Source organism: Rhinatrema bivittatum, chromosome 4, assembly GCF_901001135.1.
Source record: "Rhinatrema bivittatum chromosome 4, aRhiBiv1.1, whole genome shotgun sequence".
In the NCBI taxonomy this organism is placed as follows: Eukaryota; Metazoa; Chordata; class Amphibia; order Gymnophiona; family Rhinatrematidae; genus Rhinatrema; species Rhinatrema bivittatum.
Genome location: NC_042618.1, coordinates 211,224,774 through 211,245,167, shown reverse-complemented (window position 1 = coordinate 211,245,167; position 20,394 = coordinate 211,224,774). Strand labels below are relative to the sequence as shown.

Genomic DNA, 20,394 nt, shown 5'->3' with positions numbered 1-20,394 from the left:
TCTAGGCTAAGGGGCGCCATGTCCCTGGGGAGCCCCGTTTGACGGGGGGGGGTCCCGCTGTGCAATGCTAGGTCCGGCATGCTGCTCGAGAGGCTGGAACCTGGTACCGGCTGGGGAGGGCCATGAGTTGGATCCACTAGAGCCTCTTCACACTGTATACACAGGGCCTTGGCCTCCTCATGCTGTGCAGCTCTAATGTGGCATGCTGGGCAAAGGCCCTGAGCCTTGAGTTTCTTTTCCGGTGGTGCCATGGGTTGTGTGTGTAAAAATACAGCTGGGCGCTCTGGTGCAAAGTTGTGCGCGTAGGTTTGGTGTGTGCTCAGGGAGATGTGCGTGCTGTTGTGCGCACAGATCGAAGTTATGCACCCGGCACAGTAAGCGCGTGGCTATGCGAGTCATACGGTACTTGTGTGCACGGCTCGGAACGAGGAACAGGGCAGCGAACAGATCAAAATGGTGACGGCGACCACACGGACAATATGGAGACCACCTCGTAGGGTCTCCACGTGGGAGGACCCTCTGATCTGACCGGGGTCTAGCCCTGCTAGGGCAGATCAACCCGCTGGCACTGGTGCCGGCTGGCGACCTGTGCGACTCCTCAAACTTCGGAGTCCGGAGACTTTTAAATAGATTTCTACCTTACCTTGTCTCGGCGTTTCCCGGTCTCGTTCCAGGCAGTCTCCGGCTGCAGGGGGAGAGGGAAAATACCTTCACCGCCGCACTCTAAGTTGCACCCGCTGCCTCACCCGTGTCGGGGACTAGGTCCCCGCTGAGGGTCGGCCGCCGGACCGAGGCTTACCTCCGAGGGATCGTGGAAATCACCTCGGGAATTCTCAACTGGGGGAGGGACCCAATGGGTGTCACCGCAGGAGAGCGCGGGGCTCGTCTGTAGAGGTAAGATTTCTTCTTATTTTGGTTTTCTTTGGTAAAATTACTCTAACGCTGTGCGAGTGTGCATAGAGTCCCTAACTGCTATGGAGAGGGAAAATACTGAAGAGCTGCACTTCCTGCAGGGGTATATGTACTAGGGCTGACATCAGATTGAAATCTGATCTGTCTCCAACTGCTATCAGGAGTACACTCTACCCATTGGTCCTGAGTCCATCTGCTACACGCTAGGAATTATTCCACGATGACCTGACAGATATCCTTAGGAGCCCTCTTGAACACTTACCTAGAGTCCTGGATACAAGATATGAATTAGATATATTCTGAGATTTCACCACATGTGCTAAGAGATTGCTAGGCTTCTTCCCCATATAGGGAGAATTCATGTTTAATAGATTACAAGGTCATGTTGGTATGCTGCAGCAAGTCATTCAGCATCTTCTATACTTGTATAAATTCTTAACTCCTAAGGGGGGCCTCGTTCAACCTCAATGATTGTAATTTTAACTGCTTATCCAATTGTAAGAACTTACTGTTCAACCTAGCCCACTCCCTATCCCTTCCATCACCGTCCTCCCTCCTTTTCACCCCCCAGCCTCCCCTTACCCCCTTAGCCCACTCTCCCTGCCCCCTAATCTCCCCCTCCCACCTCTTCCCCCACATCCGCCTCCCTCTCCCCCTCCACCCCCAAACAATTAATCATACAACTGATCTATTGTAAATGAGTACTTCGCCTTAACTTATAATTTTAAAACAGTTACAATTATGTTCCTTTTATTATATTTATCAAGTTGATTGTTCCTCTCTCTCCTTCTGCCCTATTCTTTCTTGCTGCTCTTCCCCTGCCCACCTCTCACCTTTTTCTTGCCTGCTCCCCTTCTCCCCTACCCCTGTTCATTGTATTTTCTATCTGCTTCAGTTATTTGTAAACCGGCATGATATGCCCTATGAATGTCGGTATATTAAAAGTTTTATAAATAAATAAATAAACAAACAAACAAACCTCTTACGCTTAAACTTTGATATAACTAATATCCTTCCTTGTTATACTGCCTTTGCAGCCAGCCTCCCAGAAAAGAATAGGGTCAGATTTGTGTTGCTGTTTAGTATGCTCACATAACCTCCACTTCTCACTATGGTAAGTAGGAAGGGACTGGTGAATAAAATTGTGGATGTCATAATACCTTTGTATCACGCCATGGTGAGACCAGACCTTGAATACTGTGTGCAGTTCTGGTCGTCGCATCTTAATAAAATAAATAGTGGCAGTAGAGAAAGTACAGAGAAGGGCGACCAAAATGATAAAGGGGATGGAACGGTTCTCCTATGAGGAAAAGCTAAAGAGGTTAGGGCTTTTCAGCTTGGAGAAGAGAAGGCTGAGAGGGGATAAGATAGAGATCTACAAAATCATGAAAGGACTTAAACGGGTAAATGTGAATCAGCATTCCATTAAGTTAGCAAGTAGCTCATTTTAAAAAAATCAGAGAAAATTATTTCATATTTAATGTATAATTAAGCTCTGGAATTCATTGTCAGAGGACGTGGTTACGGCAGTTAGTGAGGCTGGGTTTAAAAAAGGTATGGATAAGTTCCTAGAGTGTGTCCATAAACTATTAATCAATAAGGATTAGTAGCTTGGGATCTATTCATTTCGTGTTTGGGTATTTGCCAAGTACTTGTGACTTGGTTGGCCACTGTTGGACACAGGATACTGGGCTTGATGGACCCTTGGTCTGACCCAGTATGACATATCACATTCTTATGAAAATTCTTATATATTAAATCAGGTGGTATTCTCTACAATAAGGGTCCCACAAACCCTTCTCCCAGCTCCCTAGAACAAATGACTGGACAGTGATCTGAAATCACTAAACTTTCAAGCAAAGATCTTTTCAGACAATATATAATCTATCAGAGTATGAGTATCATGTGCCCTAGCATGATAAATAAATCTTTTAAGAGATGAGTTGAGGACCCAAAAAATTAACACCTTTTTTGTTACTCATAGCTGAAGTTTTCCTACTCTGATACCTGTCCCATTCTGGATCTACAATGCAATTTAAATCACCACCCAAAATATTAGGATGGATACCCATCTTTAAAATGTTGGACAAGAACATTGAAAAAAAATGGTGATCATAACTATTGGAAGCATATGCAGGAACTAAGCATATGTCAAGCTAAAACCTCTCCAAGTACAAGAACAAAGTGACCCTTGGGATCGGTTATACTTTTAATCAGTTTGAAAGAGGTGTTCTTATTCACTAAAATAGCAACCCCACAGCTCTTAGATGTTCATCATTGCAGAAAAAGTTTGTGCAATCCATTTTCTTATAGGTTTGCTGTGCCTCTGAGACATGCATTATTGCACTGTAATCTATGAAAAGTAAGCACTCTCACATTTCACCGGTATACCCAGCCCAGACACATTCCAAGAAACATACTCAACTCTCATTCAATAGTTACCAGAACAGTAAACAAACAACTGCAAAGGCACATCTCAAACTAGAAAAGCTACTTTGTCCCATTATGAGCAGCAGTCTTCCCTAAACAAGATATTCATCATTTCCTTAGCAACATCACACACACACACCCACCCACCCTCACTTCCCACCAGCAGCTATCCCCATTTGTAAACCCACTTCAAAGAGACACTGGGTTTTAGGGGGGGGGGAACCCTAAGGCTCAAAAAGTTGGAAAAAGATACAGGTGCCACCCCCATCCTCAGCATTCAAAGTAATGTTCAGATCAAGAGTCAAAAAGCAAGAACAAAAAAAAAAAAAAAAAAGAAAAGAATGCATCCCCACAACCACTAGTGTAACACTGGCTAGCAAATCAAAAACAGCCAAAAAAAACAAGGTGGCAACAATATTTTACATACTGTAAATATCAAAGCAGTACTGCCTAAAGATGACAAGTCACTTCCAGAGTAGGAGACAAACCCTTATAATTTCATCCTGTTCCAAGTTCAAATGTCAAAGTTTGTAGAAAGGAGATAGCCTTCATCGGCATTTCCAGCAGCTGAGATCTGACATTAATCCAGGCTCTCAGATAACGTAGTGCGAAACAAATGTTCTTTTTAACCAACTTGGAGTAAGCTTGCGAGAATTCCTTGGGCTCTGCCACACTACTTGAGAAATCTTGAAATACCAAAATTCGATTACCTTGATATGAACCATAATCTCTTTATGATTCCGATATGTTTGCAGGATCTTTAATTTTTTGCATATAGTTTAAGAATTTTGCAATGATCACTTGCAACTTGTTTTGTACTGCTGATTTGAGTCCCAGTCTATGGGTCTGCTCTATTACCAGTTTACCCAGCAAGTCCAATAAAGCAACCAGTTCCAAAACTGCAATATTCTCTGTAAATCCACAAAGCGAAGATTGTTGTGGTAGGATCTATTTTCAAGACCCTCGTTCTTTTCTACATACATCTGCAATGGTTTTTTTTGACCATCCTGCAACTGGGAGTGCAAAGTTGATGTTCAATTTTCCAAAGCAGAGATCCTGGTCTCTGCCTCTTGCATAAGTTTCCCAATGTCCTGAACCAATGCTTTAACCTCGCTAATATTCTCATTGATCTGCTCAAATTCAGTCTAAGGCTGCAACTACAGCAATGGTAAGATCAATATGTCATAACTAGTGCGGCCTACTTCCTCAGCAGCATCCGCCATTTTGCCATCAGGCACCTTTGGTTTTTCCTTATCCTTTTTTTGCCAATCTGGTCAGCTTAAGTCTGCGAATGCTGCACTGCAAATTTGTCCATACAACAAATGGTAGGATTAGCGAGTTTGGGAAGCAAAACGTTCATGAACCTACTATAGAAGAAAGAATATACGGGGATGGCATTTGAGCTCTCCTAACTTGCTTCCTCTCATCATTCAAGTAGACCTAACACTACTTTAGTCATAAAAATAGAGGTCAAACAAATATAGGCAATACCTTTGTATTGTAGTAATTCAGTGTTTTCTAACATGCCCCAGTCTCCAGCACTCATTTTTATTTAGGTTTTATTTATAATACTTATAAGCCCACTTTCCCATAACATAGATACAAAGCAGGATGCAAAAGTAAAACTCCCACATGAATGCAGTTTTGCACAGAGCTTGCTCATGGACCTGTAAGACACAGCACACGTATACTGGTACTCTCCTGGCCCACCTCCATACAATGTGTTTTGTGTGATTATAAATGTGTTGTTGGAATCCACACTGAAGATTGTATTCAAGAGGATGCAGAATATAAGACATTTTCAATAAATAAATAAAAATGTACATTTAACCAGCATACTTCTTTCTCCTTCTTGTACAATTGGCTTTCTCTGGGTCCCCTAATACCACTTCTTCCCACTCTTCTCTGGCTACTCCTACGGATGTGCAGAGGGTATGGATTCGTCCAATTCGGTATTCGTAGGCATGCAAATACATTGCATTCATTCAATGGCGACCCCGATACGTGTCATTCGTTTTCTGGTTCCCATTAAAGTCAATAGGGGAAGTATTTGCTGCCTATTTTTGGCTGCACAATTGGGATTTTATTATTAATTTTGATGAAACTTCTGAGGAGCAATCAGAACACGAAAAGAGCTCCAAGGTACTTAGACTGTGGCAAAGTGGCACCAAAGTGGCATGAATAGCCTAAGATACTTTAAAGGGGCATAGGGGTACCAGGAGTGGCAAGAAGAGTGTTTTAATAGAGGTGAAAAGCAGCAGCGAGAGTGTGAAAAACACACCACAGCTTCAAAAGAGAGCACCCTCGAAGGCAGCATGACAGGCAAAGCAGCAAGACAAGTGGCATCAACATCCTACAGCAAGATGAAGGGGGAACATAGCAAGCAGAAAGACTAGCACCAACACACTGAGCAACCATGATAGTGGCAAGAACACCACAAGGAGTTGAGTGAGTCATCTGGTGTATGGCAGCAAGGCACAGAGGCAGAGGGTAGATATCGGCTGGCTACACCCGGGGAGAGTTCCCTTTCCTTTGAGCTGGGAAAGGATCCCCGGAATGGGTTGGCCCCTAGAGTGGAGCACAAGCCTTCAAAGCGTGGTGACGTGGAGCAGGGTGCCATGTGAACAGCGGTTCGACATGGGTCAACAGGTACTAAGAGATAGGCTGCAACACCAAGGAAAGTTCCCTTTCTTTGAGCAGGAAAGGGCTCCCTGGAATGGGTTGGCCACTAGAGTGTATAATGGTACAAATTGTTAGGATTTAAGAATTTGCAAACAGATCATGACTTCATAAGAAAGATGGAGAAAGTTCTCTTCTCTGCCCTGAAACTAAAGAAAACTGTTTGTTTTATTTAAGGATCCATGCTGTGAAGGATTACTAGTTTGAATTGCCAGAGACTGAGGATTCAGCCATTAGGACTGGACGGACAGGCACAGCAATTGAGGACAGAGGTCAAGCCCATGTAGGGACATAAGGCCTGGACGGACAGGCACAGCATTCCAAAACTTATCATCGCTGATACGTTGCATTCTGGTCTCCTTGCCAACCTGTCCGACCCATTCTGACAGGGTTGTGAGGTCACTGATGACTCACAGGAAAGGGCTGGTTTTTGGCTATGGATACACCCAAATGGTGTTCTTTGATTGCAAATGGCGGCGAAGAAAAGCGCATGGCGCCAAATGTAAGGAACAGATGATGTTATATTCATGGGGAGTCGCAATACGTTTCGCTTCCCCCACGAATACAATGAATAAGGACATATACGTTGCGGATTGCCAATACATCGAAAACGAATGCACACCCCTAGCTACTGTGTCGTGCCCCTCCAATCTCTCTCTTGCTCATGGAAAACACTACATTCTCCTGCCTCTCTTCTGCACTTCCATGTGAAGTGCCTCCTGCCTCTCCTTTGGTAAAATCTCTGCCACTCAGAACTTGAGACTCTTTGCATACCTCCCTTTCTGTTGGACAGATCTGGTACTTTGACAATAAGGGAGACAGTTTACTCTTAAAACAAACATGCAGAGATGTACAAACTTGCTGTATGCAACCAGAACACAGAAAAAAATATAATTGATCTCCACATGGTCCACCCTCTAACATTTAACTAGAAGCCAACCATTATTTTGAGCAAGCCCCTGATTTTGCTTTCAAACAAGTGGCCAAGATTCTGAATTACAGCTTCACTATAGAGCAAAGACAGCCACCTATTCCTGGGATTTTACAGCTGAATATCGAGGGCTTCACTCCAGCAAAGGGGAATGTACTTCAATGCATTGTTAAAAGAGAATAATGCGCTTGTAATTCTTGATGTAGGAGATGCAGTTGCACCTTGAGAATAAAGTTAACATCCCAGATTTTAAAACTTCATGTTTTCACAGGAAGGTTTTAGCATAGTATCAGCACCTATGCAATGTTCATCATACATCGCTGTATTGTCTCTCCACCAGATAATGACTTATGGTAGCACATCATTAATGTCCAGAGTCTGGCACACTGTAAAGGTGCACAAACCACCTGTACAATTGTAGCCTAGAGAAAAGATTTATTCATAGCATTTATAAATCGTTTTTCAGTTCTTTGAGCACCATCCACTCTCTCCCCACCCCTAACCCCAATTCTATATATGGGCAATTTCAATCACCCACACAGTGGGTCCGATGCAAAAAAAAAAAAAAAAGTGCTGAAAGTGGGCACTGAGTGTACAGTACCTGCTTTCCTAACGCGCCCCCAGGCACTTCTCCATGGGGCACCATGCAATATTTTAATTAGGGGTCATGCTGTCAAGGAGGCACTAGGGTCGATTGCGCGCCCCTAGCACCTCCTTGACAGCTAGAGCCCGGGAGTGCTTGGCTGTCTGCAGCTGTCCACCGGTTAAGAAAATGGATGCTGAATTTATTGGTGTCCGTTTTCCTAATCGGCACACAGTCACGGGTTCGGGAAACGAATGCTGGTTAACTGAGCGTCCGTTTCCCCGAATCTGACTGCCGGCACTTTTTAATTTTAAAACAAGCAGGCGTGTGTGCACATACATAGGAATTTTAAATCGCCTGCACCAGTATGCACTTATAATTTAACACACACCTAGCGTACATTATGCATGCTCCTAATTTTAAGCGGTTACATGAGCAAACGTTATTTGCATATTTTCCTTAGGAATTTGTAGGCTTTAATACACACAGCAAAACAGATCTTAAAGCATGGGCGCAAAGGATATAGCCAGTTTGACTAATTAGTTCACCAGTTGGCCTAGTCTATTCCCTAGGTCATCCATACCCCTGCACTCCCCCCAGTTTACCCAGACCCAGTCGTTTTAGGCTTACAAGGAGTTTTCTTCAGAATTACACCTCATCAAGAGCAGAAGTAAATAAGCACGGGTAACCGCCCTCTGTGCACTGCAGCCACCAGATTTAAAATCAGATTTACGCACACAAATATTGGCCCCTGACAAGCCCCGACTCCACCCCTTTCCCCAAGCATTGGGTTGCGCATGTACATCCACACAGAATTAGGTCGTTTAAAAGTACGAGCTGCTTGCACTCTGCCCAGATATTTGTGTATATGAGCCTTTTAACATGAGCAACTCTTAAAATTCAGCCTGTAGTATTCTAAAGCTGCAAATTACCTTTATTTGTATGCTATTTTAAATGTATTTAAAACCGCTTTAGATGAATTGTATATTCAAATAGTGGGTAATAAATCAAAATAAATATGGTGCCACATCTGCAGGATTTGTCTTATTCGACTTAATCTTTTCTATTCTTCTTAAACTACTGTTTGTTTTTTTGTTGTTTTAGAACTGAAATATTCTGTTGAGGGGCTGTGAGGCAGTGGAAAAACCTCTACTTTGTAAATAAAAATTTAAGCAAAAATGAAAATATAGAAAAGTTGCTGAGACAGACTGGAAATCCATAGCTTTGATGAAGAAGGCTGAGGGGCTCATGAGGCAGCAACTGCACATGGGAACTCCTGCACACACTCAAAAATACTTCTGAGCTCAGAGAGCCAGGGCTGTGTCAGTGCCGTCACATGAAATCACCTACTGGTTTATGGATAACTAACTCCTGTTTGTTGAGAGAGAGATGCCTGTTCATGTTGCTAGAATACCTAAACCTGTTGAAATAATTTAGTCAAATGGATTAGAGCCCTATATGAGAGAGAAAAAAACACAAAAACCACAAATTGTAATACTAATAAATTACTATAGATCAGAAGAATTTACACTACCCAGAGAGACCAGATGGGATTTCTTATATCTCCCCCTCATTTGCAATAGTGCTTTTTGTCAGCAAACTCAGAATGAATGAAAACAAACCAATAAGAGGAGTAGACCATAAAATATCATAATATACTGAAGACAGAATGACTTCCATACAAGAGCCCAAGCTCTCTGCCTTGCACCTGTTTGATGAAATAAAACAATTGACCAAAGTTTCTGGATTTAAGGTTAACGCTGCTAAAAGAGCAATGCTACAGGGATATAAAAATGGACGGACAGTGGGAGACTGCCCTTTCAGGGAAACAACACAAAAAGCAGAATACTTGGGAGTAACCCTCCCAACAGACCTAACCCAATTTTATAATCTGAACTGTAAACTGTAAGGCAAAATTACACAGGTGGAGCACAGTATCTCTAAATCCATTAGGCAGCTTGGTGGCAATCAAAATGACCCTACTACCATTCAATGCTACCAAGCAAAATTCACATCTTCTTTAATAAAAGTAATCAATATATCTGGGAAGGGAAAAAGCAAGAATAAAATTGAAGAGATTGTAAATGGCCATTGAATATGGGAGACTTGCCTGCCCAAATTTCAAAAGAATGAAAATGAGGGCCCTAGCAGGGGCCACTGGAAGTAGTGTGTGTGGGGGGGGGGGGGGGAGTATTCTATCAGGGCCAGTAAGGATTGAACTCATGGCCCCAAGTGTTCAAGGCTAGGAAACCTCGGAGCAGAGCTACAAAGGGTGCTGGCTCTCCAGAGAATCAGACCTTTATGTTAAAAGTGGCCACTCTTCAGTAAAAAGGCACATGACAGCCCACTTGGGATTTTCCAAAAGGCACGAGGAGTGCTTCAAACGCCCATTGACCAAATTCTGACAAAGCGAAACCAGGTTTGTAGAAATTTGTGCAAATTAAAAAAAAAAAAAAAAAGAAAAAAGAAATATCACAATTATATATGTATTCAGACCCTTTACGCGGTACTTTGGTGAGACACTTTTTGCAGCAATTACAGCCTCAAATCTTCTTGGATATGACGCTATAATCTTGGCACACCTGAATTTGGGTATTTTCTCCCATTTTTTTCTGCATATCCTCTCAAGCTCTGTCAGGTTGGATGGGGAGCATCAATGCACAGCTATTTTCATGTCTCTCCAGAGATGTTCAATCAGGTTCAAGTCCAGGCTCTGGCTGGGTCATTCAAGGACATTCACAGACTTGTCTCAAAGCCACTCCTGTGATGTCTTGGCTGTGTGCTTAGGATTGCTGTCCTGTTGGAAGGTGAATCGTCACCCCAGTCTGAGGTTCAGAGCATTCTGGAGCAGATTTTCCTCAAGAATCTCTCTGCTGAGTTCAATTTTCACTCGATTCTTGTCTCTCAGGTCCTGCAGCTGAAAGACATTCCGACAGCATGTTGCCACCACCACTATGCTTCATCGTAGGGATGGTGTTTGCTAGGTGATAAGCAGTGTCTGGTTTCTGCCAAGACACGATGCTTGGCATTCAGGACAAAGAGTTCAATCTTTGTTTCATCATAGCAGAGGATCCTGTTTCTCATGTTCTGAGAGACCTTTAAGTGCCTTTAGGAAAACATCAAGTGGGCTGTCATGTGCCTGTTACTGAGGAGTGGCTTCTATCTGGCCATTCTACCATAAAGGCCTAATTGGTGGGGTAGAGCTAGAACCAGATAGGAATGTAATGGGAGATGTGAAAAAATTTAGACATTATGAAAATTATAAAAAATAAAAGGTTTTTGTTTTTCTAAAAATTAGATCAATGAAGGTGAATGATAGGAAAAAAACGGTTGGTTTCTTTGTAGACAAATGTCTGGCTTGCTGACACCTTCAATTAGGCTTTACCATTATTGAACGCAGTGAATTTTTGGTTTCCCTCTTTTTTTTGGATTAGATTTCAATTACCCCAATATTGACTGGGTAAATGTAACATCAGGACATGCTAGAGACAAAGTTCCTGGATGTAATAAACGACTGCTTCGTAGAGCAATTGGTCCAGAAACCAACAAGAGAAGGAGCTATTTTAAACTTAATTCTTAGTGGAATGCAGGATTTGGTGAGAGAGGTTACAGTGGTGGGGCTACTTGGCAATAGTGATCATGACATGATCAAATTTGAACTAATAACTGGAAGGGGGACAATAAGTAAATCTACAGCTTTAACACTAAATTTTCAAAAGGGGAACTTTGTTAAAATGAAGAAAATAGTTAGAAAAAAACTAAACATTTGCAGCTGTATCTTTTAGTGTGTTCAACAGGCATGGACATTGTTTAAAAATATAATCCTAGATGCACAGTCCAGATGTATTCCACGCATTAAAAAAGATGGAAGGAAGGCAAAACGAATACCGTCATGGTTAAAAGGTGATGTGAAAGATGCTATTTTAACAAAAAAAAATCCTTCAAAAATTGGAAGAATGAGCCATCTGAAGAAAATAGGAAAAAACATGAGCATTGTCAAGTTAAGTGTAAAACATTGATAAGACAGGCGAAGAAAGAATTTGAAATGAAGTTGGCCGTAGAGGCAAAAACTGAAAAAAAAAAAAAACTTAAAAATATATCCGAAGCAAGAAACCTGTGAGGGAGGCAGTTGGACTGTTAGATGACTGAGGAGATAAAGGGGCTCTTATGGAAGATAAGGCCATTGCAGAAAGACTAAATTAATTCTTTGCTTTTGTGTTTACTAATGACGATGTTGGGGAGATACCAGTTCCGGAGATGGTTTTCAAGGGTGATGAGTCAGATTAAATGAACCAAATCACTGTGAACCTGGAAGATGTAGTAGGCCACATTGACAAACTAAAGAGTAGCAAATCACCTGGACCGGATGGTATGCATCCTAGGGTTCTGAAGAAAATATAAAATGAAATTTCTGGTCTATTAGTTAAAATTTGTAACCTATCATTAAAATCATCCATTGTACCTGAAGACTGGAGGGTGGCCAATGTAACCCCAATATTTAAAAAGGGCTCCAGGGGTGATCCGGGAAACTATAAACCAGTGAGCCTGACTTCAGTGCCGGGAAAAATAGTGGAAACTATTCTAAAGATCAAAATCACAGAGCATATAGAAAGACAAGGTTTAATGCAGTGGCCCCCAAACCTGTCGTGGAGGGCCACCAGCCAGTCGGGTTTTTGGGATATCCACAATGAATATGCTTGAGAGAAAATTTGCATGTTATGGAGGCAGTGCATGCAAATTTTCTCTCATGCATATTCATTGAGGATATCCCAAAAACCCGACTGGCTGGTGGCCCTCTAGGACAGGTTTGGGGACCACTGGTTTAATGGAACACAGTCAACATGGATGTACCGAAGGGAAGCCTTGCCTCACAAATCTGCTTCATTTTTTTTTTTAAGGGGTTAATAAACACGTGGATCAAGATTAACCGGTAGATGTAGTGTATTTGGATGTTCAGAAGGCATTTGACAAAGTCCCTCATAAGAGGCTTCTAAGAAAACTAAAAAGTCATGGGATAGGAGGCAATGTCCTTTCGTGGATTACAAACTGGTTAAAAAAAAAAAAAAGGAGAGTGTAGGATTAAATGGTCAATTTTCTCAGTGGAAAAGGGTAAACAGTGGAGTGCACTTGGACCGGTGCTTTTCAATATATTTATAAATGATCTGGAAAGGAATACAACAAAATTATTTGGAGGAGTTAAATCACAAGCGGATTGTGATATATTGCAGGAGGACCTTGCGAGACTGGAAGATTGGGCATCGAACCGGCAGATGAAATTTAATATGGACAGATGCAAAGTGTTGCATATAGGGAAAAATAACCCTTGCTGTAGTTACACAATGTTAAGATTCCATATTAGGAACTACCACCCAGGAAAAAGATCTAGGCATCATAGTGGATAATACTTTGAAAACATCGGTTCAGTGTGCTGCAGCAGTCAAAAAAGCAAACAGAATGTTAGGAATTATTAGGAAGGGAATGGTTAATAGAACGGAAAATGTCATAATGCCTCTATATCGCTCCATGATGAGGCCACACCTTGAATACTGTGTACAATTCTGGTCGCTGCATCTCAAAAAAAGATATAGTTGCGATGGAGAAGGTAAAGAGAAGAGCGACCAAAATTTTAAAGGGGATGGAACAGCTCCCCTATAAGGAAAGGCTGAAGAGGTGAGGGCTGTTCAGCTTGGAGAAGCGACAGCTGAGGGGGTATATGATAGAGGTCTTTAAAATCATGAGAGGTCTTGAATAAGTAGATGTGAATCTGTTATTTACACTTTCAGATAATAAAAGGACTAGGGGGCACTCCATGAAGTTAGCAAGTAGAACATTTAAGACTAATCAGAGAAAATTATTTTTCACTCAACACACAAGCTCTGGACTTTGTTGCCAGAGGATGTGGTTAGTGCACTTGGTGTAGCTGGGTTTAAAAAAAGGTTTGGATAAGTTCATGGAGGAGAAGTCCATTAACTGCTATTAATCAAGTTGACTTAGGGAATGGTCTCTGCTATTACTGGCATTAGCAGCATGGGATGATCTTAGTGTTTGGGTGCTTGCCAGGTTCTTGTGGCCTGGTTTGGCCTCTATTGGAAACAAGATGCCTGGCTTGATGGACCCTTGGCCTGACCGAGCATGGCTATTTCTTATGTTCATCATTGAATCAAATGTCCAGTTTTGTCCAGTTATAGTGGACTAGCAACTGTACCCGCTCTACGCCTTGGCGGCGAGCCTTTTTCTTGGCACATATGCTCTTGTAAGGAAGAGTTAGCTGAAAAGGAAAAACTAAATTGTTTTCACCCAGGACAAGGGACGTGGAGGCACATTTGCTAAAGCCAGGGCTGTCAAAGTTTATTTACCAAACCGTGTATCGCACTCCCCCACACCCCCTCTCCTCTCTCACACACACATTCTCTCTCACCGGCATCCCCCTCCCCTCATATAGACTCCCCTCTCTCTGAAACCCACACTTAAGCATCCCCCCACCCACCCTCTCTTACCTCTCACACCCTCCCCATCTCTCTTACCAACCATGCTCTCTGTCACCCCCTCTCTCACTGGCATCCCCCCCATACTCTCTCACACCCTCCTGCTCTCTCTCACCCTCCCCTCCCGACACATTCTCTTTCACCGGCATACTGCGGGACCTGCACCATTTGCGGCAAAGATGAAGGCCCGGCGCGCCGGGGGCCTTCCATTTTTGCCTTCAGCAGTAAATAGCAGTGGAGACCCTGGCATGCCACGAACGGAGCGCGTCCCATGGCACACGTTCAGTTCGCAGTGAAGATGAAAGCCCGGGTGTGCCAATCACGGCACATGGGGGCCTTCCCTTTTCGCCGCGAACAGCACGCTGGGCCTTCATCTTCACCGCAATCGGAGCGTGTGCCGCAGGATGCGCTCCATTCGCGGTATGCCAGGGTCTCCTCTGCTATTTACTGCCTGTCCCGTGATGGCCGCTGTCCTTCCGGTTTTGAATAGTCTTCCGACAAGGGAGGAAATCTGCGGGAAGGAGGAATTCTGCGCAAAATCTGCATTCCGCAGTAGCGTTGAATTCCCCCAGGAGTACCTCTTGTAGCTGCTGTTGTGACATGGCCGCTGTACTATGTGTTTGAGCCTCCAAGGTGGCCAGGGAGCCACCTGCACCATCTATCTGCGGGCTGGGAACATGCGCAAGCACTGACTGACACACTACCAAGCCCGATATATTAAGGAAAATTGGTTCTTACCTGATAATTTTCGTTCCTGTAGTACCACAGATCAGTTCAGACTCCTCGGTTCTGTCCACTCACCAGCAGATGGAGGCAGAAAAATTTCCAACTGATTCCCCCACTTCCGTGAGGTCCACCTACAGTACACGTCAGTATTTAAATGTAACAAAGCAGAAGAACTAAAAAACCCAACTAAGTAGCTAACTGCTATAAACTGGGAGAACATTCCATAAGAACCAGACTCATTGACCCAAATGGCAGCAGAGCACCTAACAACATATAACAAACATATGTGAAAATACTTATCTGAAAAGTAAATAACAAGAACGAGCAGACTCTCTATCTCCAAACTGAAATGGGCGGGACTCTGGACTGATCCGTGGTACTACAGAAACAAAAATTAGCAGGTAAGAACCAATTTTCCTTTCCCTGTACGTACCCCGATCAGTCCAGACTCCTGGAATGTACCAGAGCTCCTTTACCTAGGGTGGGACCCTGACAGTCCTGCTCTGATCACCGTAACCCCCAGATCCTGGAGCCTGAACAACCAGGCGATAATGTCTAGCAAAAGTATGTAAAGACTTCCAAGTCGCCGTCCTACAAATCTCATGCGGAGATACTTGCTGACACTCCACCCAGGAAGTTGCTTGAGACAGAGTAGAGTGAGCACGAAGACCAGACGGAAGCAACCGACCATGAAGTAAGTGTGCTGAACCAATAGCTTCTTTTAGCCATCAGGCTATAGTGCTTTGTGCCCTCTCTTGGGACTGCTCCAGAGCACAAAAAGATGGTCCGATATACGGAAACTATTAGTGACCTCGAGATAATGCAATAGAGAGCGCCGCACATCTAAGCTTTCTCAAATCTCTAGACTGAGGATCCGAAGGCTGTGAATCAAGAAAAGATGGCAGATCAATCGACTGATTCAAGTGAAAAGAAAAGAAAAAAACACCTTTGGAAGAAAGGATGGAACAATCCTCAAAGAAACTCCAGAATCTGTAATTCTTAAAAATGGTTCTCTACAAGATAAAGCCTGAAGCTCAGAAATCCTACGGGCCGAAGAAATAGCCACCAGAAAAATCACCTTTAAGGTAAGGTCTTTAAGAGCAGCCCTCTTTAGAGGCTCAAAGGGCGCAGCACAAAGAGCTTTAAGAATCAAATTTAAACTCCACGAAGGGCAAGGATTTTTTGAAAGGACGACGCAAGTGTTTTGCCCCCTGAAGAAAATGAGCCACATCAGAATGGGATGCCAGGGTAACTCCTTTTATCTTTCCATGGAAGCAACCTAGAGCTGCCACCTGTACCCTGAGAGAGCTGCAAGATAAGCCCTTAGCCAGACCAGCCTGCAAAAAAGACAAAATGTCAGGAATCAAAGCCCGAGTAGGAACCACCTGATTCTCCTCACACCAGGATTCGAAAACTCCCCAAACCCTGACATAAGCCAGGGAAGTAGAGGATTTTCTTGACCTGAGAAGAGTAGTGACCACCGCATCAGAATAACTCTTATCTTTCAAGCACCACCTTTCAAAAGCCATGCCGCTAGAGAGAAGCGCTCTACCTCTTCCAAACAAATGGGACCTTGGCAGAGAAGATTCAGAAGGTTCCAAAAGCAAAGCAGACCATCCACTATGAGGTTGACAAGGTCTGCAAACCAAGGACGTCTCGGCCATTCCAGAGCTACCACAATCACCTCAGAGGGATGAGATTCTATGCGTCGAAGAATTTTGCCGATGAGAGGCCAAGGAGGAAACACAAAGCAGCATGTTCATTGGCCAGGGAAGAACCAAGGCATCAACTCCTTCTGCCCCTGGCTCTCGACGTCGGCTGAAGAAGCGTGGAGCCTTGGAGTTCTGGAACGTTGCCATCAGGTCCATGTTCGGCGTGGACCACTTTTCACATCCGAGATGAAACGCCTGCTCAGAAAGTTCCCACTCCCCAGGATCCTGACGATGGTTTTGCACCTCCACCATCTGCTGGAGGCAGAAAAATAACGACGTACTGTAGGTGCACCTCACAGAAGGGGCGGAGTCATTTGGAACTTTTTCTGCCTCCACCTGCTGGTGAGTGGAAAGAACCCAGGAGTCTGGACTGATCCGGGTACATACAGGGAATGGATGTTTCTTCTTCTCTAAAGATCAATCTAGGAGAAGGCCTGGATGGTGAAAGTGAGGTAGGATGGCTCAAGGAGAAGGAATAGCAGAATCTTGTTCCAGATTTTATGTGCAAAGCAGATGAATGCTCATCTTGTGCAGGACAATTTGGTAGAGACCGAGAGGGGGGCAGCAAGAAGAGCCATTGGAGGGATCAGAGTTCTTTAGTAGGGAAGTAGGAGGTAAGAAGGGAGAGAAACTCAGTGTCATGACAGGTAAATTATTACTTGAGACTCGCCACAAGTGGAGGGTCACCCCTTTAGGAATTCCTTTGGAAGCAACTAGAACTATTGGATGTGCTGGGGAGTTTTACAAGAGATTATACCAGGTGTGGGGTTGAACAGAAGGGATTGTGCTAGTGTTGACCTGGTTGAGAATTTATTGCACTGATTGGGAGTGTTATTTTTTAGCTGGGTAATACAGTTCTTCAGGTTCTCTAGTTTGTTATATTATGATATTTTGATATATTGTTTTATTTATGATGTAAACCGCACTGGGTCTCCTTTTTGAGAAGAGTCAGGATGGCAGTATGAGAGATAAAGAAAAGACAGCAAACTAAGAAATTATAGGAAACTATTCAAGCACAGCACAACTAATATGAGTATCAGGAAGTATACTCAGTTACTTGTGCTAAGATACAGCAGTGTTATGAATACTTAGTGACATTGAGATACATCATTAGTATTAATACTCCATAGTGCCAAGACAAAACATTAATATAAATATCACAAGCAGTGTTATCAGAGCCAAAGCAAGGGCAGTGCACCATTCCTAGCAAACACAAAAAAAATAAAAAAGACAACCCACACAGGTTCCACTTTGATCCCCAGTGGTCCATTTAAAAACATAACTGGCATCTTGCTAGCAGAACAATGGGGATGGTCACAGAAGTGGGCATGAAGTACTTCTCTTGGGCTAGCCTGGTGGCTCAGCAGCAATGTTGTGCACTGCCATGCAGGGGACCTGGGTTTGATTCCTAAGCCCAGCTTCAGCTTCCTGGGAATGCTGCAGAGATATCGCTCCTAGCCCCTGGGTGAGCAAGTCTCTGCCTTTGCACAAAGGCAAACACCTGGTGGCCAGACTCAGGATGCATGTGGACTACATTCCAGAAAGTGCCATAGTCTAATGCCCTTGGACCAAAGACTATTACTGCAATCGCTTAGCTAGGAGAGCTATACAATGGGAAGAAAACCCCGAGACACTGCCAATGAAGGCTCATGGCTGCATAGCCTCAGAGGGATGTTCCAACTGAATTGGAAGCCTAAGAAAAACCAAAACAAAAACAAAAAAAAAAAAAAAAAACAGGAGGAGAAAACTGCCAAGACAAAAGAAAAATAACCCAGTAAGCAGCTAAGCACTTCCTTTGTACATTACTAGCTCTTTTTACTGCCTGACATGACCTATTGGTTTTCACAGAAAAGCACTGTCCGTGCCCAGTAAGCCAGTACAGCTCCATTTTTAATCAGGAGTGTAAAGAGCAAAGGAGAAGATGGGATAGGGATGAGGGAAGACAGTGTGTGCACTTAAAGGAAGGCAAGGGATAACAGTGCAAAGAGGTGGTAGGAGGGAAAAATCAAAATGAGGGGAAGGATCTGAGAAATTGCAATAGGTAGCACGGCCACTGAAACCAAAGAGGAAGGAAGAAGAGAAATAACCAGTTGGCTGGCCTACTAAGGAAGTAGAGGAAGCAGGCAGCATAGCCTGACTCACACAAGAAAAGGAGAAGGAAAATGTGCCCGATACTGCCCTAAACCCTTGGTAAGAAAGATAGATGGAAAAAGCTATTGGGGAGAGGAGAGAGGGGTGAGGATAAAAAAAAAAAGACAGGATGATGGGAGGATGGATGATACAAAAAAGATTACCCTGTTTGATGTACCTACATTTTATTTTTGAACCAGTAAGCTGAAGGAGCAGTGTGCCAGACAGACTTTTCCCAGTCACAAAAAAAACAAACCCTTGAAATGGCTCAGATTATCAATTTGAATTCTGCAGTGCTGATATACTGCATCAGTCTTAGTATTTTAAGATACAGCACTAATACTGGTATTAATGCCGAGTGATGTTGAGATACAGCATTAGTATTCCAAGTTAATGGTACTGATAAACAACATTCGTATTACAACATACGTTATTAATAGTCAGCAGCGCTCAGGTACAACATTGATATTGTTATTAATAGTCAGTATTGAGACATCATTAGTGTTAGAATTAATGTTAGTATACACACAGTGGTGTTGAGGTAAACATTTTAGTTGTAAATAGATTTGCTTTTTTTTTTATTTAACTGAAAATGCAGTATATAAAGTAAATAAATATTATTAATACTAACAGTGCTGATGCATTAGTATTTATATTCAGAGGTGCTGAGGTATAGCATTAGATTCAGTATTAAGTGCTAAGATATATCAATAGTGGTAATATTTATATACCCTCAGCAGTCCTGAGACAGTCTGAGTATTAATATTTGTACCTTTGCAGCCATAATGAGGTGTGGCATTAGAATTATGAGATACAGTGTTAGTATTAATACTTAATAGTGCTAAGATATAGCATTAATCTCATTATAGGTACTACATTGGTATTAATACTCAGGGATGTCAAGTCATGGCATTAGTACTAATATTCGGCTGTGCTGAGCTCTTGCATTTGCGTTATGACATACAAAATTAGTATTAATACTCACTCAGCAGTGCTGCATTGGGGGGTGATGCTGAGGATGGTGGGATTTGCTCGATATTGGAAGGGCTCTGGGGAAGGGAATTCCGCTCCATCGATCCACAGTGTGACAGAGGCGCTGCTCAGCAAGCTGTACCCAGGTGAGGTGCAAAGAATCTCATCTTCAGTCTCACTGCAGGGGACAGAGGGGCAAGCAGTCTATGGGTAACAGAGCAGTGCTGTGCTGTGCTTTTGACATGTGGCCAACTGGCCAAGTGTACCCCACACAATCCAGCACACGGTTTCAAGCAAGCAGATTCTGTGCAAACACCCAGTTAACTAGAAAGTGTTTCAGTGTGGTGCTCCTACCAAAAGACCTCGAACAGGACCAGATGAGTGGAAGCCCCAGAAAAGAAGAATCTGAACTTGGTTCTATCCCAGCAATATAAACTGAGGTCGCATGCACTGCAGAAGGCAGCAGCAGCAGACCTCTGGATCAATATTATTTGGTTTCATGATGGCATGTTGTTCTAATTTTCAAGCCAGCTAACAGGAGAAAGCCATAAACTCCAGTTGGTCATGTGCACCTGCTTACTATGTGGGTGGAATCTGCTGGAAAAATGTGGGCATAGGTTTGAAGATACAATTTACACATATACTTCCCCCCTCCCCCTGACCTAATACTTCCTCTCTCAATGCCGTTGAGAAACATGGAAAGAGGGAAAAAATGGCCCACTCATATGGATAACATTGACAACCGTCCTCCCATGTACTAGCGATGTCACATCACATTTAAGTTTGAAAAGTTGCAATAACTTAACCGGATAAGCCTGAATATAGTCACTTATC

The 20,394-nt window shown here is 43.2% G+C and overlaps 1 protein-coding gene across 7 annotated transcripts in view; it reads right to left on the bottom strand.

Annotated features, from left to right (window-relative positions):
- Positions 1–20,394, bottom strand: part of MST1R (macrophage stimulating 1 receptor) — a 199,925-nt gene that overhangs the window by 107,831 nt on the left and 71,700 nt on the right. For all 7 annotated transcript variants that reach the window (XM_029599650.1, XM_029599653.1, XM_029599654.1 and 4 more), the window contains one exon: positions 19,574–19,738. In XM_029599650.1, the coding sequence (XP_029455510.1) occupies positions 19,574–19,738 (165 nt within the window). The remainder of the gene's footprint in view (positions 1–19,573; positions 19,739–20,394) is intronic.